Raw genomic sequence first — 26378 nt, 5'->3', positions numbered from 1 at the left:
AAGATGGACGGGTGATAAGCTAGTATTTTAGAAAAATTACCAATGTCAAAAAGTTACAAGGACGGCTCCTGAAGGTTACCTTATGTGCACAGGATCATGTTGTAAAGGCTGCCGTGAGACCCCACAGCACCACTAGTTCCACACTTGCTTTCAAACATTTGAACTTTTTCCTTCTCTCTTTGCCACTGTGTAAGTAAAATATTCCTAAACTGGTTTGGCTGGGTTTTAACTGCAGCACTGCGATGTAACCATTCGCATTGAGCTTTTAAGTCACTCAGAAACTCAAGTCAGGTATTGACCTGATGGAAGCCATTACTTCCCCTAGCACTTTTGCTGACAAATCCAAGCAAGCAGCTGAGCACCCTCTCAGACAGACTGAGCTGCATGAGACTCATGAGCAACATTGTGCTCGGTGCCACTGCCCTGTGGATAATGAAAGGCAAACACACACACTGCAGTTCAAAGCTACTCTTTTAGCATTTGAATTCTGAAATACCTGAACTGAATTCTTGTCTTTCAGCATTTTCCTGTACATTCACCTCTACCCCCAAGCAGGTAGAAGAAGGTCGTTATTAAATGCTTTACAGAGAACATGGAAAATTTTTGGGTCTGAGCTTTGCCATACATGGTGTTTTTCATACACTGTTTTGAGAAATGTGAATTGCTAACATCCTACTGCAACTATTTTGTAAAAAGTAAAAATAAAATGAACAAATGCAGTGCAGCTATGTTAGCCCACCAGGAAGATGGATGGTTTAAGCTGTACAGTAACTAACAGGTCAAAGGCAAGGATTCCACACAGTCACTCAAAGCATTCGTATTTAAGCTTACCCTTGTTTTGGCATCAATTTTAGCTCCTCGATCAAGTAGGAGTTTGACCATATTTGCATTTCCCCGCTTCGATGCAACATGTAATGGCGTGATATCATTCTGTGGAAGAAAAAAAACCACAAAAGTAAAGATACATATATTGTTCATGAACCTCATGATCAGTTTGGTCACAGAATGAATTATGCGCAATTTGTTATAGCATAACAGTTTCATTTCCTTGGGAGCATGAAAGCAAAGTGAAGCTGTGTTTATCCACATATGTGATTACTGGCCTGCTACTTTGACATCTATATTATGAGGACAAACATTGAAGTTGTGGTTGTAGTTATAAGATGATATAATATTGCCTCAGTTCTCGGCTTTTGTATGAGTTAAATTTATGCAATTTTACTACATGCTAGCATTCTAATTTATCTGTAGTTGTTGCTGAGCATGTGCTGGGAAGGATTCACACTCCACAATCTCATTTGCCTTGTTGGAGCCATGCAAAATAAATAAAACCATTACATCTGTAAGTCTATATCAAAAGAACAAGATGCCGATGCTATTTATTTCTGAACATTATCAGCAGACTATGAAAGCCTCATAAGCACCTTCGTTTCAGTTATACCACTAATTTCCTCTACTGAATTTGGTCTTCTGATCAATGTAAGGGTCCTTTGAGTGGGACTGTGAAGACGTGCTCGTGCCTCCCTGGGAGGTACCTGGCAGCCAGCAGCACGCAGCCATGCTGCACATCCAGGACACTTGCATAACCACTGCCTGCACACACACACACTTTTTAAAAAAGATGCAGCTAGGATGTTTCTTCATGCTCTGATGAATCCATTATCTTGTGGTGTATGAAGACCACGTCCTGTATTTGATCATATGGAGCCAAGCAAAGATAAAAGGTTTTAAATAGAGCATGCAGCTACTGTATGAAGACAAACAGAATTTTAAAGAACACATTTCTTGTATTCAGGGGCAGGACAAACAGCTGCCTGCATAAAACCAGTTACACTGCTGAACAGAAAGCAATGTATTTTAGCGAGCATGTGTCCTACAGTTGACTGAATTGGAAAGGCACCCATCACCTTGAATAGCTGGAGAGCAGCACAAGTGTATTGCCTGGCCAACAGACCATTTAATAGCGCTTCCTCAAAACGGCAGGTGAGTGGAGTGACAGAGTTCCAGCACTGATAAAAGATCCCCTCTCAGATGTGACAGGCTGACTCACAGCTTAATAATAATGCCAAGTGCCTAGTCCGGCATGCCACAGTTTCATTTACACAAAATTTCACTATGAAGCTAATGCAGAGCTTCTAGAAAGTACCAATTCATATTATCACAGAGGTAATATACAAATTAGCAAGATGAAATGACAGTTCCTTTCTCCATTATTAAGATCACACTACAGCATCAGTGTGACTACTATTCCAGGGTGGCATCACATTTCTTTAAAAAACAAACAAAAATTATGCTTAACACATTAAACTAAAAGTATACTATACCTAGTCCTCCCAGGCATGTAAAGCTGTGAGATTGCTTAATTTGCAATTTGTGAGTTGGTTTTGAAAAAGTAATTAATTCTATTTGACTGGGAGTTGACACTGCATATGAGGTCAGTATATTGCTTTATCAGTCACAAAGAGGTTAGAAAAAAAGAGAAAAAACTACAAGGATATACTTTCTGCTTTTCCTCTTTTACAGGAGGAAAGATGTTACTGAAGCCAGGGAGAGAAAGAGAGATGGATTCTACTTTTCTAAAGAAAAAAGAGTAAAGAAAATAACTTTCAGAGTAAAGGAAATAACTTTCATGTCTTCAAGTAAAGGGTACTGTAGGTAATACAGACTGAAGAACCAACTTTTTGTGCTTGCTGGGGTTGAAGGGGAAAGAGGTTAACTTTGTATAATAAGCCTTTGTGGCCTGTTAATACATTACTACTACTAATTTACTGTATCATACACAGACTAGAAGAAATAAATACCTTTTCTAAGCATCAATGAATAAATAGAGGAGGAAGGGACAGTATTACAAAAGGTAGGACAAACATTTATAAGAAGTCTGGTTCTCACTAATCTTGACACCAATCTAGTGCAATACAGGGGAGGGTATAATCACACAAGGATGTGCACTTTGTACCTTATTCTTTGCCAATTGTTCAAATCCCCTGTTACTTTAAATGAAGGAGAGTGGATGAATGAGCACAGGCAGATACACACCTCAAACCAAAAATATGTCTCTTCTGGTTATTGGTTGAGGTTTAGGACACACTGTTTGCTTTCAACAAGCAGGAAAAAGATAAACTCAGTTTTTGTGGTTAAAATGGAGTTCTGTTCAAATGACGTCCATATTTCTGGTTCATATTGAAACTAGCTGAACCTGATCACTGCACAGCTGTCTCCCAGCTTCTGAGAGGGGACAGGCACACTGGCTGGGAATGTAGGGAAGTTCTCCTGCACCTTGTAAGGACTGAGCTCACTTCTGCAAGTTGAAGAGTTTGCGGTCCATCTTTCCTCCATCTGATCACCTGTCTTTATGAAAAACATATACATTTATGACCCCTAGGAAGTTGAAACCTTTAGTCAAATTTGGTTGAAAATAGGCAGCAAGTTCACATTAAGAAGAGGTGGATTGATAAGAAACGTGATTACTTCGGATACAGTTTTATAGGAAAACCAACCGCACACAGCTACCCTGAAACAAGGAACTGAGCAAGAGGAATCAGGCAGACCAAACCCTACATGGCCAGTGTCCTTATGGATGATCAAGTTCAGTTCCTTTTTCCTGAAGAAAAGAGCACTGCAGCACTCATTCTCTGGGAAGGTGAATGCAGTTTTCGTTATACTCTACTAACCCATGCAGACAGTTTAGCCAAAGAATTAAGAGACAAAGAATAAATAAACATGTTTAGCCTTATTCAGTTGTAACAGCTTAGGGATACACAGAGGGGAAATGAAGGGTAAAAAAGAGAGGGGGTAGGTTTCTATTAAGAATTTAATTTTGTCACTTAGCTACTTGAGCTTTTACTGGTAGAGAACAGTATGAAGTAATAATGTTTGTGCGGGCTGAGAGTTCTGATTCCTGAATAGAGGAAGAGATGCATTGCATGAATGTTTGAATATTTGCACATTGAAATTCAAGGCAAGCAACTTGTCATCAGTCAATACTGTGTTGTGCCAAGGCTTAAAGAAGTATACCTAGATATATCATGCATATGGCCCCTTTCCCTTCTCTCATTTGACATGAAAGCAAACTGAGAAGCAAATAAACCTCAGATATCATCATTAATGTTTCCAATCACAAAAACATAACACAAGCAACTCAAAATTGAGTTGGTTGTACTTGTCACAAGAAACTAGAAGAAAAAAAAAGCTTCATAATATGTGCAGCTTAGCTGCAGGTTATTAACACTGAAGCCGTGGTATCAGCAAACAATATAGCAACCAAATGTAAGGGTCTGAATTCTTCAGTAAATCAACAGCATCTGCTGTCTTTTCACTCTATTTTTATCTGTTTGATCGCCTATAAATTTCTCCCTTTGTTCTTAAAATAGTAAATCAGGAAACTTTTGAAGATGTTTTTCTGCAGTAATAAAGCTGAAACGCCTTCAAAAAGTTGCCATTCAAAGATGTGATTCAGAATATCGGTGGGAGTGCTTCTTGCCCTCACTATTGAAATATCAAATGCTGGATAATGTCTCAGGTAGACACCTCAACGCTGAGATCCAGCTTGCCGTTCAACTTGAGAGTTAGCAAATTCTACAGGAAATATGAAACATAGTTTTTGAGAATAGCAACCTAAAACTATGCAATAAATGCTCATAGGATTATAAACTAGCCTTTCCTCTCCCTCTTGTCAGATTACCTGAGATATGTGACTTGAACTAGTCTGAAAGACTATATAGCTCCAAGTGTGACAAATTAGATGCATGCAACCTTTTCCTATACCTGACAACACTGTGGGTGGCTGTTTTCCCTTTATCTCTATCCATTGCCTGCTGCAGCCACTACCTACTCACACAGGGCCTGTGCCTTTCTTCAGAGCCTCACAACATCCAGAAACAAGGTGGGTGAAGAGTGACCATCTTTTTCATTCAGTGGCTTTTGCTTGTGCCTGATCAGAAGAAGCACTTTAAGCTGCATCTCTGAATCTACAGCTTCACAAGAAAACTCAAAAACCTTAGAATTATGCTGTGCTAAGCAACAAGCCACCTACATTTCCCATCTAAAGTGAGATTGGCTCCCCTCTTACACATGGTGTTATCTGCAGTTCACCACAGTCAAGATTACTCAATACTATTACAAATCAGTAACACAAATGGTGAGGAAGTAAGAAAAAAATAGAAAAAAATCCTTAAAACTGACAGAGTGCAAACACAGTACCATTTTGCAGTGTTATTTTCATGCATTTAGAAAATAGTTTCTGGTACAAAATGCTGTTCAATAATATTGTCTTTTTCTCCCATCAGACAGCCTGAGTTTACAAGCATAAGGATGCCAAGAATAAACAAGAAAAGTAACTGTTTCCACTTACAGTAACATATTGGGCTCTGAAGTGTAGCTTTAAAAAAAGCACACACAAAAAAAGTAAACCTTTTGTAGTTGTGCTCCATTGTTTTAAACGCTGATTGGCTGGCAGATAATGTAGGGACTATGAAGAACTATTGCCAGCATCATGGGGACTTAGTATTTCTTCTCACTACCAAGGAGAGTTCTTACCTCCAGATCTGAGCTCTCTTCCCAGCCCCTTAAAAAATTTCACTTCTTTATCTTTGATTTAAAAACCAAACAAATACACAAAAGGAGTTTCATATCAAAATATCCAGATTAATTTGGAATTTAGTAGGATTGTCCTCAGTTCTCAAGAGAGAGCAGACTCTGCAAAGAGCTTAAAATTGACAAAGAATGTGTGAATAAAATAGAAGCTGAAAATAATCAGACTGCTAAAGCAGGAATTTCCTATGCAATCTGGAAAATCCTTCCATCATTAGAGGTTGTTAAAGAAAGACCATTATGCTGGTTGGTGGTTGTCATACACTGGAATTGTCACCAACAATGCTTCATGGATATTACCACTATTACTAGTTCCTGACGGTATGGAAAGATTGTGTTGTGCATGTGAAGATTGTCATATGCAACTAGACAGCTACATCAATACATTGTATATGAAAACACTCAATATTCTCTCCTTTATTTTTTGTGGAATTCAGAACTGGAACTACAACACAGCAGAACTCCTGCAGAGAAATCTTTTCTTGTACTAGCAGTTGGGAGGTTCATTTAGACTTGTATGGGACTTTCAGAATTTAAAGAAATTACAAGTAAAACAAAAACACACAGCTGATGCTTTCCAGGAAACCTTACAACAGCACATAATTTTTCAGCTTTTTTATTATCTACTTAACGAAAGTCTTATGTTGTGCAAATCTAGTTCTTGAATGCTTATATACTTATCTTTCTTCAGGCTTGAGATGTATAAAATGAATCCTAGAAGAAAACAAGAAAGAGTATAGCAAGGAGCTGTTATGGCAAACTACCACTAGGGAGCTAAAAAGATGTTTTTATCTTGTGTTACTGTCACTTACATATTGCCTGCTCTTTTTTATGGGCTAATGGTGTTCTGCTCCTCAGCGGCAGGGTCATCATTAATGCATGTTGTCCTCACACCACCCCCTCAAAATTACCAAATCCTTTCTCAGCCTTCCAGTAAGAAAACTTTCTGCAGGCAAAGCCCAATCCCAGTGGAACTGAGATCTCTAGAATAAGGAGTGCAGTGTATAAGGAAGGCTGTTCACAGAGCTGGATGCAGTTTTATGGCACAGTGAATATGGCTTGTTTGCTTCGGCAAGAAAGATACGGGCAGAGGTCATCTTCATGTAGAGGATTCCCTTGCTACCTGAATCTTCTCACTTGCTCAAATACAGAGTGGATGTGAAGGTCATAGAGGTTTCTTCCAGCTGTTGCTCTGGAAGCTGCTGAGAACAATTTCCTTTTTTCCTTTCTAACCACTGTACTTATCAGAGAAAGGTGAAGCTTCAATGGCATTCACCTGGACTAGACAGATCTTTCCACTGGAAGATGATGTCAGACAGAAGAATGGTATCTGAAGGCTACTTTTACCCGACTATAATTCCCAGAAAATAGAAAAACACTGACTGGCACTTTCTCATTGTTGAATTAGCACAGGGGCATCTGGACACACATCTCTGCCACAGCTGGCTGGGAACTGCAGCAGGTAACACTGCCTGCCCTCCCTGGGCACTGCTCCTGGGGATGCCTGAGTGAGGCCTCAAGGGCAAAGGGTGCACACCCTGCAAGGGGTTGATTTATAGCAAAAGAGCTTTCTTGCACAGAATCCCCTAAGTATAATCGGACTGCGAAGGAAACTGGTTTCTCATTCATTCCAATGGCAGTTACTTGCTTTAGCGTGTACCTGGATATACATCCCAAGTCCTAGACATCAAAGTGCAGGCAGTCTAGAGCAAATTTGAAGGGAGCAGTAGAAATAAAGAACAAATCCCTCTGAGACCTGCCCTTTTCCTCAAGCACCCCAACCATCCTCAGGGTGAAGATGACCTGATTCTGGTAAAGAAAGTCAAGCCCACAGCATGAATCCCTGCAAGAGGGACCAGCTCCAGAAACAGCAGCTAGGATGGGAGCACAGCAGCCTTCAATACATATGATCAGTTGGTGGATATTATTTCTCAATACTAATACTAGGCTGGTAGTTCCCCAATATAGGAAGTAGATACCAGAAATATTAAAATTCTAGGCAGCACACCAGATACTGTTGGATTCAAAGGCACAAGTGGGTGATGAACAGGATTTTTTTTAAATGACGATAATTACTTTTTCTTGTTGAAAAAAAATAATATATTGACTTAAAGGCTTTTGGCCTTCTTTCAGTTTGTAACTAGTGTTTATCTGCACATCTCCAGCATCAAGTGCAATTGCAAGCTAAGAAAATGGTGTCTGGAATTGTTGCAATCCTTCAAAGCCCAGGTAGCACCTGTGCTTTCATGTTAGTCTGGCTAAGAAAGGAAACTGACTTCACTCTCAGTTTCCCTTCATTATCTTCCTCCACTTCTTCAGCCCATATGCCTCCCAGTTCAACAAGAGTGAAATTTAGTGATCCAATGAAAGGATTTCTTTAGCTTTGAAGGGTTTCAAAATGTTAAAAGGAATTACAGAAAAAGGATGATGAATAGACATAAAATGACTGTTACTTCTACTATGCATACTCTGCCAGTAATTGTGACAGGTTTATTGCTGAGTTTGAGCCCAAGGAGTCAAGTAATTTGGAATGAGTATTTTTCTTTCATAACAAAATGGCAATCATCCAAGCCCAATAAGTAGATCCTGTTTCACTTGGACTGAGGTTATGAAGGTTTCTGGAGCTGTGTCCCTGTAAATAAGAGTCAGAGACTTCACAAGCTGATTCACCGAATTATCTCCATCCATCCCACAGGGAATGTTTCATGTTGTGTCATCTTCCCTGCACTTGCAGTAAAACTAGAGAAGAAAGCACAGACATAGAAATGTAATTCAATGGAAGAGTTGACATGAAATCAGTTGCTGGGCTGGAAAAGTGCAAACCAAAAGCAGGTACAGATTCTACCCTCCAAGGCTCTATGGTCAGCAGGTACACAGGCTGGCAGGCGCTGTAGCAGCTGTAAGAGCTCCTGGAGCTATGCCTATTTGTCTTACATGCACTGAAAGAAGGGAACAAGGGATTATATGACAGCTGAGAGGTAGCCAGGTGTATACCAGTGGGGGTGAGGAAAGCAACTGCTAATGCATATCACTGGGGACATCATTTACTTACAGTACAGCACCACTGCTCACCTCCTGCCAACACACCGACAGCCATCATCAAGATCCTGTCTTTCCCTGCCTTCATTGCAGGAACCTCTTTCTTCCCTTCAGACCTCTCAGAAATGCACTGAAAACACAGCAGCTGAAGAGATGTCCTTTGCCACATCACTGCCCTCCTTTTTCTTACATCCTTTCACAAGCTCCTCTTTTCACTAAAGTCAGCTGTGTCCATAAGGTTCAGAGCTCTGCCTTCATCCTACATCTCCATTCACATTTTCTCCAGCCTTTCCCACCTTCAGTACAGAGTGTGGGAGCAGACTATTTATCCTGCTCTTATACAGTTGTCTTCATGCTGACCTCTCCACACAAGCATCTTCTGCTACCGTAATCGTCTGCTCTTGTTCAAACCTCTCCAGAAGAGATACTTGTCTAGATTGAGAGATAGACAAGTACTGTTGATTAATATTTAACGAGAACAAAGAAATAATGTTTGGTGATTTGCAAAAGCACAAAGTGCATTTGACACCCTCATCCTACAGTTTGTTCTTTGTACTTCTGAAAGCTACAGTGTGTACCTTTGGTATGATTTTAGTTGGTTTACAGCCATTCCCTATCTTTGCTCCGTTGCTTGTCTTAGATTGTCAAGAACCCATACTCCAGAGGGGAGATGACACATAGTAAATGTTTACAGAAATTAAAAGAAGAAGCAATGAGGTGGCAGTGGGCAGGTTGTACCTGTGCGTCATTTTTGTACCTGTTCTAGTAGTTCCTCTACTTGATTTGCAGTTTGGACAATCAGGGATCAAGCAAGGGCTCTGTTACTTGGTGCTTATAGTTGTACTTTACGGTCAACTTGTACTGGTGCTCTGTTTGTCTACACAAATTCAGAGCTCTACCAGAATCTGGCTTATCTTTCTTTGTAGTGCTTTCATTACCCACAGTCTGATAAGCACTAAAGAACAGAATTCAACTCCGTATTATTGCTATTTATGCTACAATTCCCTCTGTCACAGCCACTTTATCTAGGTTTGCAGCCACCATACAGTAGAGACATGCTCTGCGGCTGCCCACGCCCAGCTATCCCAGACACAAAGAAGCCGCTCAGTGCTGAGTCACAGCGTCAGCCCCTCTGCTCTGTCGGGCTGATGTTCTTGCCTCTGCACCCACCCGGCCACCCGAGCGGCCTGCCCCCTTCTGCTGCTGGCAGAAATGCAGGGAAACCCTGAAACTTCCAGCTCTTGAAAAGGGGAAGACAATGGCCTTCTTACTTTGGATGTGCCCTCCATCAGTGCCCCTAATCCACAAGGCAGCTGCTAAAGCCTGAGATTTATTATTTTATTAATACAGGCACAGGAAGATGATATTTAGCGGCACTGGTACTAAATGCTGCTAGTTGCTAATGTGTAGCATTGCTAATCCCTAATATTATTTCTGAGGGGGCTGAGCCAAAGCTCCTTTCTTCTTTGTTACTCCTATGATTAGAGCCTGTCAAATACTGAATGCCAAAGTTTATGAGTGTTTGAAAGGCTCTAATGCTCTAATTTGGTCAATTTAAAGGACTTGGGAGTAAGAGGTCAATGTTTTCAGTGAAAGCAAAGTACGTATAGTTAGAAGCTTCCCAGAAACCCTTAACACCCAAACACACTCAGCTTGTGAACTTCATGTGCATCCAACTTGGGATCGTTTTCTCACCAATAACATGAAATACACATAGTGATGAATGTGATTTGAAAGCATCTTTTGTAGGGGATATATGAGCATTGATCCTTACCTTTGATACTCAACCATCAGCTTGACCTAGTATCTGGTAGTACTCTTCTCACCAGCACTAGTGGGTACCACATCATGCCTGATAACAGCATTGTTTAGCTTTGAGTATATCCCTCAATAATAAACCACTGAATTATGCTATGTTGAATGAATAACGGTCTGCACCAACACCTACAGTGCACCTACACTCCTCTTTACAATTTAAGGAAAACCTGGGGGGTTTTTGCTCAAAATTTCTATTCAAACAAAATATCCTTATTAATCACAATCTCCAGGAAAAAAAGAAAAAAAAACAAACAACAAACTGTTCAGTTTGGTTTTTTTTTTGAGGGGTTTTAAATGGGAGAAGTCCTATAAGTAAAATAGTAATTTCTATGCTAAATAGAAACACTATTATCATATTGTTTTCATGGGTTTGCAATGCTTATCATAAACACTTACCTGCATGTAAAAATGTTCCCTAACTACAGAATAATTTGGTTTTAAAAATACAAACTATCTAAACTAAAAGAAAATACTACAGTGTGGTTTTGGCTATGTGGCAAAGGCTCTAAGCAGTAAAATAGTACTTTTCCTCTCATAAAATTAACAAACACAACACATTACAGAAAACCCCTGAAAAGGAGCTGCTGAATTATCCATGCCAAATAATTTCCCTCATAAATATCATATTGAATATACATTGGATTTTTTTCCTACTTTAATTGAAATTTATGTATTAATCATTAAGCAATAATTTATATAAATTACTTATATAATTACTTATATAATTTATATAACAATATTAATCATTAAGCAATAATTTATATAAATTACTTATATAATTACTTATATAATTTTTATAACAATAAATTATATATTTTATAATTTATGTATTAATCATTAAGCAATTTATATTTAATTTTATATACTTAACATTTAATATCTACATTTCTAGAGAACATTTGAGGTCAGTTTACACCTATTAACTCTTAATTTGGCATTTGCCTTCAGTTTGAATACACCTCTTGCTCCCTTGATTTTCTCTCCCTCTTGTCCCAGGGACGACTACCACATGTCCTCCCTGGCTGTGGTTTTGTAAGGTTTGCTGAGCCAAATCCTTGCACAGTCTCAGTTTGCTTTGATGAGGTTGTTTTGTTGGGTTTTTTTGGTCTTGTGGGGTTTTTTTGTTCTTTAGTTTGTTGGGTGTTGTTGTTTTGTCATTTTGGTTTGGTTTTGGTTTTTTTGTCCCTTTACACCATACAGTAACAGAACAAGAGCCGTCAGGCCAGGCCTTTTGGCTGACAAAAGTAATGCCCTTTTCCTCACCTTTGTGGAGAAGTATTTTCAAGTGATAATTAAGCAAACTGAGCATAACTAAGATTTCACACTTACCCTTGCAGTGAAGTCCACCGCAGCACCCCGATTTAACAGCAATGTAGCTACATTGATATTTCCATAGTGAGCAGCTATGTGAAGGGGAGTGAACCCGCTCTGGAAAAACAAAACAAAACAAATAGTTACTTATTTTTTTATATCTCATTGGTACTCCAGATTTTGTGTTGCATCACTGACAAAAGCTAGCAATAGGAGTCTGCTGCAAGTCATCATTCCAATTATGTACTAGTTTTAACTCACTGGCATTTATTTATAGACTCTAACAGAGTCTAAATAAAATCATACGGCTATGTAGGAGGGGAAAAAAATTAACATAATTATTCAAAAAGACCAGACATAGAATAAAGCTTTCAGTTATTCTAGATAAACAACAGCAAAACATTTGAGTATTATAGCAGTGATCAATCAAGAAATTTATTTCCGCCTAGAAAGACCTTGTTGTTACTGGTATTATGTCAGTCTTGCAAGTTTAATCTCTTAGAGATTCTTTGCAGAAGTTAAGATACATATAATTTAATGATACTTGTTATCTGTTTTATATAAATTCAAAGTAGATGCAAATGAAAACAACATCAAAGACAATTTTAAATTATTAATATAGATTTTATTTTTTTCCAAGGTTTAGTAGCACGAAGATCAGTCTCCCACTGTGGGCAATCACCCTGAGTTATGTTCAAACACCATGATTTACCACCCTAATTACTAATACAATCACTTCAGCAACTTATTTTCATACTTAAGTAGTTTTGCTTCCTTCTAAAATAATGCTAAAACATGCAGCAATTCCATCAGTCCTGCAAAGTATGAAACCTTATGGGAACTAAATGCATTTCTAAATTGTTAGCAAGCCATGCTAGCTGCCACTGCTTTGCTGTGGGAGTTTTGCAGATATCAAATCCGATCATTCTATTTGCTGACACCATCAAGGTTAAGTGTCATGCAGAAGCCTAAAATCAGACCTGGATGCACAACGTGACAGGGTTGTCTGCAGCTCTTAACACATCTGATAAACATGTGCTCCATGAGAATCCCTGAAAACTCCACCTTATGTAATATGGCTCTTTTATGATGACAGTTAGTTCCCAAGAATGCTTACTCTTACTTTTAAACCCTAGTTTCAGCTGCAGAAAGCCCTGGTATCTAAACTACAGTCTTCTCTAGCACATGCTACTTCATTTCATCTAAAGCAGGTATCTATCCTACGAAGGCAATGCAAAAAGGAGGAGGGAGAAATGATGCAGCAGCACTAAATCATGGAGGAGTGATGATGCATATATATATTTATATATACCTCTGTTGTTCTATTCACCATCATCTAGGTTAACACATTTGGAAGCAAAGAGGGGGAAAAAATGAACGGTTAGTTCACCACTGGTGATATGGATGCAAAAAGCTTCATGATTGCTACATGGCATGGCAGCTTGAATGACAGCATAACTGGCACACAAAGAAAGCTCTATGGAATGGAAGCTGAATGACTGCCATACAGTAACAGAACAAGAGCCGTCAGGCCAGGCCTTTTGGCTGACAAAAGTAATGCCCTTTTCCTCACCTTTGTGGAGAAGTATTTTCAAGTGATAATTAAGCAAACTGAGCATAACTAAGATTTCACACTTACCCTTGCAGTGAAGTCCACCGCAGCACCCCGATTTAACAGCAATGTAGCTACATTGATATTTCCATAGTGAGCAGCTATGTGAAGGGGAGTGAACCCGCTCTGGAAAAACAAAACAAAACAAATAGTTACTTATTTTTTTATATCTCATTGGTACTCCAGATTTTGTGTTGCATCACTGACAAAAGCTAGCAATAGGAGTCTGCTGCAAGTCATCATTCCAATTATGTACTAGTTTTAACTCACTGGCATTTATTTATAGACTCTAACAGAGTCTAAATAAAATCATACGGCTATGTAGGAGGGGAAAAAAATTAACATAATTATTCAAAAAGACCAGACATAGAATAAAGCTTTCAGTTATTCTAGATAAACAACAGCAAAACATTTGAGTATTATAGCAGTGATCAATCAAGAAATTTATTTCCGCCTAGAAAGACCTTGTTGTTACTGGTATTATGTCAGTCTTGCAAGTTTAATCTCTTAGAGATTCTTTGCAGAAGTTAAGATACATATAATTTAATGATACTTGTTATCTGTTTTATATAAATTCAAAGTAGATGCAAATGAAAACAACATCAAAGACAATTTTAAATTATTAATATAGATTTTATTTTTTTCCAAGGTTTAGTAGCACGAAGATCAGTCTCCCACTGTGGGCAATCACCCTGAGTTATGTTCAAACACCATGATTTACCACCCTAATTACTAATACAATCACTTCAGCAACTTATTTTCATACTTAAGTAGTTTTGCTTCCTTCTAAAATAATGCTAAAACATGCAGCAATTCCATCAGTCCTGCAAAGTATGAAACCTTATGGGAACTAAATGCATTTCTAAATTGTTAGCAAGCCATGCTAGCTGCCACTGCTTTGCTGTGGGAGTTTTGCAGATATCAAATCCGATCATTCTATTTGCTGACACCATCAAGGTTAAGTGTCATGCAGAAGCCTAAAATCAGACCTGGATGCACAACGTGACAGGGTTGTCTGCAGCTCTTAACACATCTGATAAACATGTGCTCCATGAGAATCCCTGAAAACTCCACCTTATGTAATATGGCTCTTTTATGATGACAGTTAGTTCCCAAGAATGCTTACTCTTACTTTTAAACCCTAGTTTCAGCTGCAGAAAGCCCTGGTATCTAAACTACAGTCTTCTCTAGCACATGCTACTTCATTTCATCTAAAGCAGGTATCTATCCTACGAAGGCAATGCAAAAAGGAGGAGGGAGAAATGATGCAGCAGCACTAAATCATGGAGGAGTGATGATGCATATATATATTTATATATACCTCTGTTGTTCTATTCACCATCATCTAGGTTAACACATTTGGAAGCAAAGAGGGGGAAAAAATGAACGGTTAGTTCACCACTGGTGATATGGATGCAAAAAGCTTCATGATTGCTACATGGCATGGCAGCTTGAATGACAGCATAACTGGCACACAAAGAAAGCTCTATGGAATGGAAGCTGAATGACTGAGAATTTTGATTGTTAATTGTTACATGTTTACCAAAGGTCTTAAAGTAGCAATTGCACAAAAAGCTAATCAAATTACTGAATTGTACAATATACAGCACACCACTGCAGGAGTGGCTTGCATACTCAAGAGAATAATTCTAAAAACATTTTGCTTATTATTTTCCATTTGCAAAGTTCCTACAGAAGAAATTAACCCTGATTTAAACAAAAAGGGAATGGGGCAAAAGGAGGCAAACAAAGCAAATGACACATTATTCTCAGTAACACACTTTAGGAGAAAGTTACATGTAACTCTGTAGCAACATACTTCACACTGAGGGAGATCTTCACTGGATGCAATAGAGGTGGTCAGCACTTAATAGCATTAAACTTTTTTCCTTCTGACAACTGACCTTTGACTCCACATCAGCATTGTGGTCATTCTGCAGGAGCAGAGCTGCTGCCTTTGTGTCATCTTTGCGAGCGGCGATGTGAAGGGCGGGAAGACGGACTTTCCCCTTCGTATCGTTTTCAAGCAGCAGTGAAACCACTTGGTCATGACCTTGCTGCAAAGCTACTGCCAAAGGTGTGAAACCATCCTGCAACATACAATGTACAACTCTCAACATATGTTCCAAGCTTTCCAGGGGGTGGAAAAGGGAACAGATTTTAGCGTTAGTAACAGTACTGGCTCAAATTCAAATGTGAAGTGTAACATGGTACAAATTGAAAATATCCTGCAATGAAACTGAAATTAGCATGAAGTGTTGATGAACTAGGTCCCGAATGCTCAAAACACTTTTCTGGCACTGTAGACTACAACACAAAATTATAAGACACAAGCAAACAAAAACAACTGAGACTTGAGAAAAAAAGTGACATTATATAAAAAGTAAGTTAAATGAATGTGTATAATAAAGTGTATAATCATGTAAAAAGCATTTAAAAACTAATTATTACAATTGCAACTGTTAATGATGCCTCCATAGCAAATTAACATCCATTCCCCACACAACTACAGGTGATAATCTATATGTTTTTAAGGAAAAAATCCCAACACTTCAGCTCTATCATCTGATATGTTTTATATGTGGATTTAAAATCTAATAACATTTCCATATGAGCAGCACATTTTTCCAAAACACCAATTACTTTACTACAACTTCTATTTATGAAAATGTATAATAGATGTGACAGAAAATCTTTTTACAGAGATTATTTCCTTTCATATTATCAAATAGTCAACTAAAATAATGCAGAATAAGAAAGGGAAGATTTTTATTTAACAGATTTTAGAGTTAATCTCTTAAATACATGGGAAGTACAGTCCAGAATGTTTTTGTAACTTCATTTTTGTGGATTCTTAGAAAACAGAGGAGTGAAAGAGCTGCTGTATAGATTCTGTGCCTTCCCAAACATTTAAGTGGCATTCCAATCCAGGAACACATTCAGCTTTGTTCAAGATAATATCCATAAATCACTCAAATATCACAAATCAAAATTGCTTTACTTAGGATATTTATTACATTTTACTCTTGATCAATATATCCAAAGCTTTTATTACCAAGCTTCATTACAGTTTTGTAGGTAAACACCTTCTTTCACATTTCCACTACTTTTGTCGTTGTGAAACTCTGTGTTAGTGTGAAATAAAAGTGCAGAAATGACACAGAATAATGTAGATCCTCATCTGATGTCAAAACTGCAGAATTCATGTTAGACTTTTAACTGTTGAAGCTAAAAGTAATACTTTCAGTAAGGAATTTCTCTGTCTGGCTTACCAAACAGTGCCTCAATTTAGGAGGATAAACAGGAGAATATGCAGAAAAGAGAATTTTCTTCAAAATTGTGGAGGAAAAAAAAAAAGAAAAAAAAAATAATCAGAAACTCCTTGAGTCCTAACAAGAATTTCCCCCCCCCCAATGAATTTTTTTTTTAAGTAATTTAACCACAGCCTTCCCTTTGCCTCTGGCTCACCACCCTCCAGTAGTGGGTCAGTGCTCTGGGCTGTGGTCCTGGGGCTCAGACTGTGGGCAGAGAGCAGCATAGAGCATGAAAATATACGACATAGCTCTGAAGGCCAAAAAACTCCATCAGCATCCCCACAAGAGGGCTCTGGCAATATAGCTACACTGCACCTGCAGAAATGGAGGCTCTTGTCTAGAGAAACCCAGAGTCTAAAATGTCGTGCTCCAGTGACTTCCCAGGATGTCTGTGCAGCCAATGGCAATGGCACAGTCAGCTGCTTCACAAAGTGGTTTATCTATCTACAAATCTTTTCTCATTGGGCTTTCTTTTCTGCTAAAATTGCTGGTAACAATTACACAAAAGAAATCCTAGATAGACATTTTCTCCTATCCTCAGGGAAAAGGGGGAGAAAAAAACAGGAGGGAGCACTTCATTTCAATCCCAGAACATCTGCCTTCCCCTAGACTTCCAGTTTCCTAACTGATGAGAGTAGCTCATCATTCCAGTGTGTACAGACATCACTGTACCAAGGCCAAGCAAACTGCAACAGAGAATATTAGCACTGACAAGAATGCATTTCCACCACATGCTCTCTGAAGATGCCAACACATAAAAAGCAATTCAAAGTACTGTGGTGGCAGTGCTTTAAATAGCAACATTTAGTTGATCAAGTATGGGTTTGGTGATCAGGTAGTGAGGTGGATCAGGAACTGGTTGAAAGGAAGGAGTGAGAGAGTTGTAGTCAATGGGGCAGAATCTGGTTGGAGGTGTGTGACTAGTGGAGTCCCTCAGGGGTCGGTACTGGGACCGGTGTTGTTCAACATCTTCATCAGCGACCTGGATGAGGGTATAGAATGTACCCTCAGCAAGTTTGCTGATGACACTAAGCTGGGAGGAGTGGCTGACACACCAGAAGGCTGTGCTGCCATTCAGAGAGACTTAGACAGGCTGGAGAGTTGGGCGGGGAGAAACATGATGAAATTCAACAAGGGGAAGTGCAGATTTTTGCATTTGGGGAAGAACACCACCATGTCCCAGTACAGGTTGGGGGCTGACCTGCTGGAGAGTAGTGTAGGTGAAAGAGACCTGGGGGTCCTGGTAGACAGGAGGATGACCATGAGCCAGCAATGTGCCCTTGTGGCCAAGAAGGCCAATGGCATCCTGGGGTGTATTAGAAAGGGTGTGGTTAGTAGGTCAAGAGAGGTTCTCCTCCCCCTCTATTCTGCATTGGTGAGGCCACATCTGGAGTATTGTGTCCAGTTCTGGGCCCCTCAGTTCAAGAAGGACAGGGAACTGCTTGAAAGAGTCCAGCGCAGAGCTACGAAGATGATTAAGGGAGTGGAACATCTCCCTTATGAGGAAAGGCTGAGGGAGCTGGGTCTCTTTAGCTTGGAGAAAAGGAGACTGAGGGGTGACCTCATCAATGTTTACAAATATGTAAGGGGTGAGTGTCAGGGAGATGGAGTTAGGCTTTTCTCAGTGATGACCAGTGATAGGACAAGGGGTAATGGGTGCAAATTGGAGCATAGGAGGTTCAAGGTGAATATCCGAAAATTTTTTTTTACTGTGAGAGTGACAGAGCCCTGGAACAGGCTGCCCAGGGAGGTTGTGGAGTCTCCTTCACTGGAGACATTCAAAACCCACCTGGATGCATTCCTATGTGATGTACTCTAGGTGACCCTGCTCTGGCAGGGGGGTTGGACTAGATGATCTTTCGAGGTCCCTTCCAAACCCTAAGATTCTATGATTCTATGATACCTTTAAAACATAAGGCAAAGCCCACTTCAGGAAAAAAACAACCAACGAGCCACCCAAAAAATTAAAAACCATGTAAATAAAGTGGTTTGTTCTGTTTGTTTGTTTGGTTGGTTTTTGTTTTGTTTTGTTTTAGATTAAATAAGTCTTCTTTAAGGAGTTTTCTTGGTAATTAATATTTCGCTAACTGGCAATCACTTAGTAACAAAGGATTTTGCACTCACAAAGATAAATCAGCTCTATATGAAAACTTGGACAAAGAGAAAATAAGAATAACATCCATAAGCAACTCTCATAAACAAGAATTACTATAAAGTCAACATTGTTTTGTAGCCTGATATCTTCAAAGGAATTCTCCATTGATAAAATTAGATTGCACCTTATCATCAAGCTGAATTGGAGAAAAGTACAACCTAAACTGACACAACACATTCAAAGAGAAAAACAATAGAACATAACTAAGTACCCATGCACGATTTAAAAAAAAACAAACATTTTTTCAGAAAATCATACAGTAGCAAGAATATTGTCGAATGTCTGGATCTATTGTACATCTCTGGAGGTCCCATGACTTATTTATTTACAAGTTTTTACAAAGAAATAGAAATTATTTTTATGAAAACCTCAAATTTCAATTAATTTTCCAGTTTTAAAATATTTCATTTTGGTGTTTATTGACTCTCATATTCTTTAGCATTTCCAGAAAGTAGTTTGTGAGGCACACTTAGTTATAATTAGTTATAACTAATTTGTACTGATTTTGAAAACACAATTTTGACCCATTAGTGATTTATTTTTTACAGTGCTAACCTTTAGAAGAGAAGAAAAAGATTCCATACATACTTAATTGCTACTATGAGGTACAGCGATGCAATAAACTGAATTTTGTATTTCCTATTTTGCAAAAAGTAGGACTTTTTCAAATAAACATTATTTCCTTCACAGAGTCAGTTAGATGGAGCAATAATAATAAGTATTAGAGAGTACATACTGAAATGCCTTTTTTCTTTGCTAGCAAAATCTTGGAATTAAGACTCAGTATTTTTAATGAAAGCACAGAGAACTTTTATATTATGCACACAGATTCCCTGTTTGAGCACTTAACATGAAGATTATCAGTTATGACTAAGAGCATTTCTATTTTTAGAACTGCTTCTAGTTAGTAATCTTTTATTTTAGAAATGGCAAGAAATGGTTTAAATATCTGCAGAGCCAGTAACTCAGCATTCATTAGCACACTTTGCAGAGAGAACTTTTTATTGATCTTTAATTTTGTATTTAAAAGACTAGTTTGATAAAAGCTGGCAAGAATCACTGCTAAAGCACATTTGACTTTGTTCAAAAAGTGTGAAATTCAAACTTTTACCTCTGTAGCAAGGCTTTGACTGGCACCGTTGTCAAGGAGAAACTTAACAACCTCCAGGTGGTTTTCTTGAGCTGCCATATACAGTGGAGTGAAACCATTCTGAAACAGCAAAACAAGAGTGTAAACACTCTGCAAACATTTCACACATACCACAGATCTGCCAAACTTGGGTAGATTGGAAGGAAATCAAATATACTCTGCTCACATGCTAGTTAAGGGCATGATGTCACTTGATTTAAGCGAGGGTAGGAGAAAGGTTATGTTACTTAAAAGCACACAGGGGAATCTTTCAGCTGACCAAGTACAATTCCCACAGCTAAGTGAGACAGATTCCTTTTACATCTCTTGTGAATTCAAACTAAGACCAACCTGATCATACCATTTGGTAGAGATGAGTTATGATTCCCAATAAACTCAGCCACAGCAGTGGAAATGCAGAATAAGGCAGGCAAACACAAGTCTGTAGCGCAAGGAAAATAAATTATTCTTCACAACACTTTCCATTTTTTTCTCTTTCTTCTGTTAGCTTTGACTTGTTTCTCTTGTGCCAGCTACTTGCACATGTTGTCTCCTTGAACAGCTGACTTCTGAGCATAGCCTGTTTGTGGTTATTGAGTTACTTCACGTTTCAGGCAACAGGAGATCTGAAGACTGTTGGTTCTCAGTATTTTGAGACAGAGGTTTATCAGTGTTTCCAGCCACATTAAGCATTTCTCAAATTATGCTTGTGTGAGTGATTTCTATCAATGTAATGTAAGTATTAGAAGCTGCAGAGCTTAACTCATTCTTTGGCAAGTGCTTTACTCTAATAGACAATGTGTTTGTATACAGGCCACAGCCTTTCAGGAGTTGCATTACTGGGGACTAACATTAAGGCCATATATTTTTCCCTATTTTTCTATGCATTTCTGAAATTCACACCTTTGACGTCACTCACTAAACCAAAGCAGCAAAATAAAGTCATGAAATCTGTTCTGAGATCAATATACCACTAATTGAATACACAGAAGTTCCTGATTTGCAACGTGAAATTGCTTGGCTTTCACATAGCACCATGTGCCTCAGTCCAACAGCAGTGTGAAACAGTGGTAAACACACAACTTAAAACATCCATATACTTTTGACTGAGCAGTTTGGTACTGCTAAAGCAACCGAAGCAGCATCAGCAATAAGATCCACATTGGCTTTCTCCTCTGATCTATAACAATATATGTTGTTACCCTTCATGCATTATCAGACATACCACTGCTACATTTTGTCTGATCCCTTTCCTTATGGTACCAGCACAGGCGATGGTGCTAAACGTGGCCAGGAGGTCACTGAGGTTTCAGTGGACTCTTTCTTCTCACTGTTTTCCAGATCTCATGCCATTGGGAATTCTGTGAAACTTGGGCTTTCCTTAAGTAAAGTTCACACAGAGTCAGCTGCAATAGAGGCAGCAGCTTCCCTCTTCAGATGCTGCCTCCTAAGATCTCCTCGGATCTCTGCTCTACCACACACTTCTGGTGATTATTCTAGAGCACGGGGGGGATGAGGAGGAAAGGAAATTTGAAACAAAATAAGAGGCAAGGGCTGGTTAAAAATAACAGGTAAAAGAGAAAAGAGATTTCATCTTGCTAAAATAAGAGTTCAGGAAGTGCTTCCATATAATTGAGTTTGGCCAAGAGTATCAGAACTCTCATGTCTGCAACGTGGCCAGGACAGTCATTTTGGCATGGTGGGAGGTACAGGGGTGCAGCTCAGCAATTCAGCTAGAACAGTTACAAAGGACACTGATGTAGATTTTGCAGAAAACCAAAGGAGCCAAACAGAGATAAACTGAGAAGAGTTTGGCAGTATATTTGCATCAAAGAAAAAAAATAAATATCCTGGGATCTGGAGGAAAACTGTAGCCTAAGACCTATGGTAGTGAATTTGGAGTCAGTTGTAGTAGCCACAGTGAAAACATCTGAGAGGCATGTGCCTGTCACAGCAATGGGGCAGATTTCCAAGGCACACATCCAACACAGAGCATGCACAGAGCACAGGTGACCTGAGGCAGAGGTGACCTGACTGCCAGCAGAGACAAATAGGAAAAAAAGACAATTGGAGAGGAAATGGCATGAACTGGTGTTTGATCCAAGGAAAACTTCACCGTCAACAAACCGCTGAGCAGCTATGAAGCCAGATGTTTACAAGGCTTGCACAGGCTGCAAAGTCTGCTGCTGTTTCAGTATTTTGATATTTTGGTCTCTGCTCACGAAAGCATCACTACAAGCATAAAGCAGATACTGAAGTTCTACTGGAGCCAAAGCCTAAAGCTGGCAAGGAGTTAATGCACCTGCCAGAAACAAAGCCTAATGGTCAAAACTCTGCTTAATGAAAAACGAAGAAGCCAACAATCACTTGTTAAGGTACCCAATATGTCACATTACAGGTTATTATTAGAGGGAATGGCAGAGTTTGGCTTTTTTCCCTATAATTCTATGGCATACTCAGTATCTATTTACTAACTCAGCTGGACACAAATTTATATTTTTTTTTGTTTCAAACATTTGCCTTTAGAAAGGAAGCAGGAGACACTTCTGAATAATTAGCTTCAGAAAGTAATTAATAGGCAAAAATTCTCAGAAAGAAATATTATTAGCATTTGTGGGCAGAGCACAATTTTTTCTCCTATGTTAGATTATTGTACAGTTTTAAACATCTTCCCCCCGTATTTGTGCTTTATTTTTTCTTTAGAAAGGGGCTGAAATTGTCAGAGAGCCACAAACCTAAGGAAAGCATTTGTCTTCAATATTAATAAACAGCCCTTAGAAGAGGTAAAAAATTCAGACTGAGCAATCCCTCATGATTATTTGTTTTTTGAGGACAGGAAGATTTTATTAGAGGAGGCTTTACATCCCTAACACCAGTGCTGTCAACAGGGTAGAGCTGTTACCTTCAGCAGAAGAGGAAATAAAGCCAAACTCACAGAAAACAAGGTCAGCAACAAAACAAAGACATCTTTAGGTAGTCTCTCTGTGGATAAGCCAAATTCTGCAGAACTTCATTCAAAACTTTAGGAAGGCTCAGATGCTGCTCAGTACCACAAACAAAGCTGGTCTAGGGACAGTTTGGTAATAGGGAAATTCAAGGACCTCCCAAAAGACTCATCCTAACTGGAATCTCTCTCTTCCAGGTATTAGTGAGAATTGGCCAATAAAAATGTGCCTCAAGCAAAGACATCAAATGCTTCCATAGTGGGGAAAAAAAAATAATAAAATATTTAATTCTCATATGCTAGCAAAATAAGGGCAACGTGGCAAAACCATGTTGTGTGGTGTACGGGCAATGCAGTTATGCAAGATGTTTACAATCTCAGATTATTTTTAGTTTTAGGGCTGAATACACAAGTTTTCAAACACAGGCAGAGAAGATCCTTTCAAAGTCATCTTGATTTCTTTAACAGGGAAACCACTGGAAATATTTCTGCTGTTTTACTTCTTAACAGTCATGGATGATTGTACTTAAAATGACTAATTTTTGTTGTTCTCTTTAAATTCAAATTATATCATGTCTGGAAACAATTCTTGCTGTATCTAGCTAGTATAAAAAAAAAAAAAAAAGTAAAATTGAGTAGTCTATTTTATTTGTCCAGGTGAAGAAAACATGAAATACAGATCATGAATAACTAATCTTGTTGAAACAGATTCTATTAAACATTTGTAAAAATGTTTATTTAAAATGTAAGTTTTTTAGATTTCCTTTTTTAGCAACCATTGTCTATCATACCCACATCTTCAGAATACAGAAGAACAACAGCACTGGGCCAGATAAGAAGAACACCTCTTAATCTGCTTTATTTTCCGTGACACTGCCTGCCAGCCAGCCCCTGAGCAGGGATAACCAGAATGGACCACACATGCAGGGACATCTATGGCACAGTTACCCAGCTTTCAACAATCTATGGTTTATGCATTTTTTGAGCCAGAATTTTTCTCTGTTTCATTTTGCTGCTTTGCTCATAACACCAGCAAATATTCTGTAATTGACCTAAATATTCATTCAAAGGACTTGATCAAACTCAAAACTTCGCATATGCTTGCAGTGCCTCTTTATATGAGGAAAGGGCATGAGCTCTACTAAGCCTGAGACACTGAATTATGTGAAACAGAATCCCTTTCATTTGAGTGAGTTATCTTCCTCCCTCCTGTTCTACCAATATCTCTTCTGACTCTGTAACAATTAGCAGCTCATAGGACACTGGAGGGCAGATCTAAAGCCAAAGGTACGTGCTTTGCTGAGCTGCCTGTTACACAACCACTTCCAGTGTCCTGCAAACACTCCTGTATGTGCCTTCACCTTCTTCATCCCCAAGGGTGTCTGTGTGTCTTCTAGACAACTTAAAACAGAGATGTTATTTCTGTCTTCACCATTGCTGAATGAGGTGGACAACTCAGAGTTAATCCCAATGAGTGGTTGACATCCCTCATTGGAATAGCCCTGAACACAACCTGGAATTTCACTGTGATGTCATGCCTATGATGGAGGATAAAACTTAATATGTCCATTATGTCTCTTGGTGCACTCTGATCACCTGGAAAGGGGCAGGACAGAATTGGGAAAGCTGGAAGCATTTAAAGTTTTCATTGTGTGTTGAGTTACAAGGTGGGAACTCAGCACTACACTCACTAAAATGCTTGTTTCAGTAATAAAATGGAAGCTGTGTGTTTCAACTTTGTCCTGGCTCCTGTTGTCAGTTACCTACATGTGTAGCACAGCCAAAATTACTTCTTTTTTTTGTGTTTTATGTTAGCAGCTTACATTAATTCTACTGATGGTATCAACTCTTTTTTTCAAGAGCTAGCATTAACACAAGATCATCTAACAAATACACTTACTAATGTTATAGTTTCTAAGGGGAGAAGGATTTTAATGTCAGCAAAGTTTTTGATAGCACCACATGGAGAAATATTACTTTACCTGAGACTGTGCATTGACATTGGCCCGATTTGTAACCAACACTTTGACTACTTCTGCTTGTCCAGCAAGGGATGCTATGTGCAATGCTGTGTTTCCTTTCTGAAATGAGAGAAGGTATTTGGAATGAGTAAAAATCCTGATCTTGAATACATGACAATACTATCAAGACCATATTTCACTTTAAAGCAGAGTATTTCTTGCAATACAATACTTTTACTGAATAATTCTAATGGATAAGTTATTCTAGAATACAAAGACAGAAACCAATACATGAACTTATACTTTGTTCCGTAAATCTCACCCCTAGTGACCTGTGACTTTTACTATAAACTAAACAGTTTCTATTAAACAATTATTGAGACTGCTCCACCAGTCGAAAATGGACAATAATGGCTACAGTAATGTCTGTAATCAGTTGGCTAACACCTTGTGCCCATGCCATCAGTGTGAACAAGAGAACAGTTAGATAGGCCTGACTGACCTTTGTTGCTGCATCCACACTGGCACCTCGCTGTATCAGTTCAGAGACAACTTCTACGTGCCCTTCTTTGGAAGCAAGATGGAGAGCATTCAATCCATTCTGTTATGAAGAAAAAAAAAAAAAAAAAAGAGCAATGGGAATGACTGACAAAGTTTTTCCAGCATTGCAAACACATAATGAGACAAATTATTATATTCTAGTGAGAGGACTGCTTCCAAACACTTCTCTTACTTTAACTTTACAAGAACCAGTTTATAAAGAAAGAGTATAAACCAAGTCAGGATAGACTAGTTCTGGGGTTTGAAGTTCTCTGTGTTGTCCTATGATCTCATTTAATGCAAATAGAATGAAAGATAATAGCACAATATTCCCCAAGTGAAAGTGTAAATGTGTCTTCGTAAGGGGCAAAAAAGTTTTAGTTTGATACAATATGTAAACATGGCTCATCAAAAACCACATCAGTTATCATTGATAAGAAGTGCAAGCATACAGAGATTTGAGAAACAGTGAGAAAGGTATTTATCCAGAAAATTTAATTAAAATATTCTTCAACCTGATTGGAAATATTGATGTCCACTCCATTTTTTAAGTAGTCAAGAGCTTTTTCCAAGTTGCCAGCACGAGCTGCTCTCAGGTAACTTGCATTTGTGTCAGACTACAAGAAAAGAGGAAAAGTCCCATTAGAAAACACAGTACAGTATAAAAACATATTCCTTTGGCAAGTAAGTTACTAATGATACAACACATTGTACGAACATTCAGCTAGATATGAAAGGACCCCAAAGTGCCTTATCAAATGTGGGTCAAATCCTGCCCTTTTTGCTTATACAAGCTCCCTCTGGAGTAAACAGGTAGTGTGCCTGACTTCATATGCAAACGTGAATGACACAGCACTGTCCAACATGCAGGGCGAGCAGCCAGGGACACACCTGGTACCCAGCATGGAAGATAAACATGGTTGAGGCTCAAGATAGGACTCCATGGAAACCACTCTGCTCTTTTGA

General features: G+C 38.7%; 1 protein-coding gene across 1 annotated transcript in view; it reads right to left on the bottom strand.

The window, feature by feature from the left end:
• Positions 1-26029, bottom strand: part of ANK3 (ankyrin 3, node of Ranvier (ankyrin G)) — a gene marked incomplete at its 5' end in the record, with an annotated part of 146886 nt that extends 120857 nt beyond the window's left edge. The window contains 7 exons of the mRNA XM_010001142.1: positions 832-930; positions 13397-13495; positions 15274-15459; positions 19950-20048; positions 24894-24992; positions 25375-25473; positions 25928-26029. Coding sequence (XP_009999444.1) covers positions 832-930; positions 13397-13495; positions 15274-15459; positions 19950-20048; positions 24894-24992; positions 25375-25473; positions 25928-26029 — 783 coding nt within the window. The remainder of the gene's footprint in view (positions 1-831; positions 931-13396; positions 13496-15273; positions 15460-19949; positions 20049-24893; positions 24993-25374; positions 25474-25927) is intronic.
• Positions 26030-26378: the final 349 nt, after the last annotated feature.

This window comes from Chaetura pelagica, unplaced genomic scaffold, assembly GCF_000747805.2.
Source record: "Chaetura pelagica isolate M959 unplaced genomic scaffold, ChaPel_1.0 scaffold346, whole genome shotgun sequence".
NCBI lineage: Eukaryota > Metazoa > Chordata > Aves > Apodiformes > Apodidae > Chaetura > Chaetura pelagica.
This window is presented reverse-complemented; position numbering and strand designations above follow the sequence as displayed.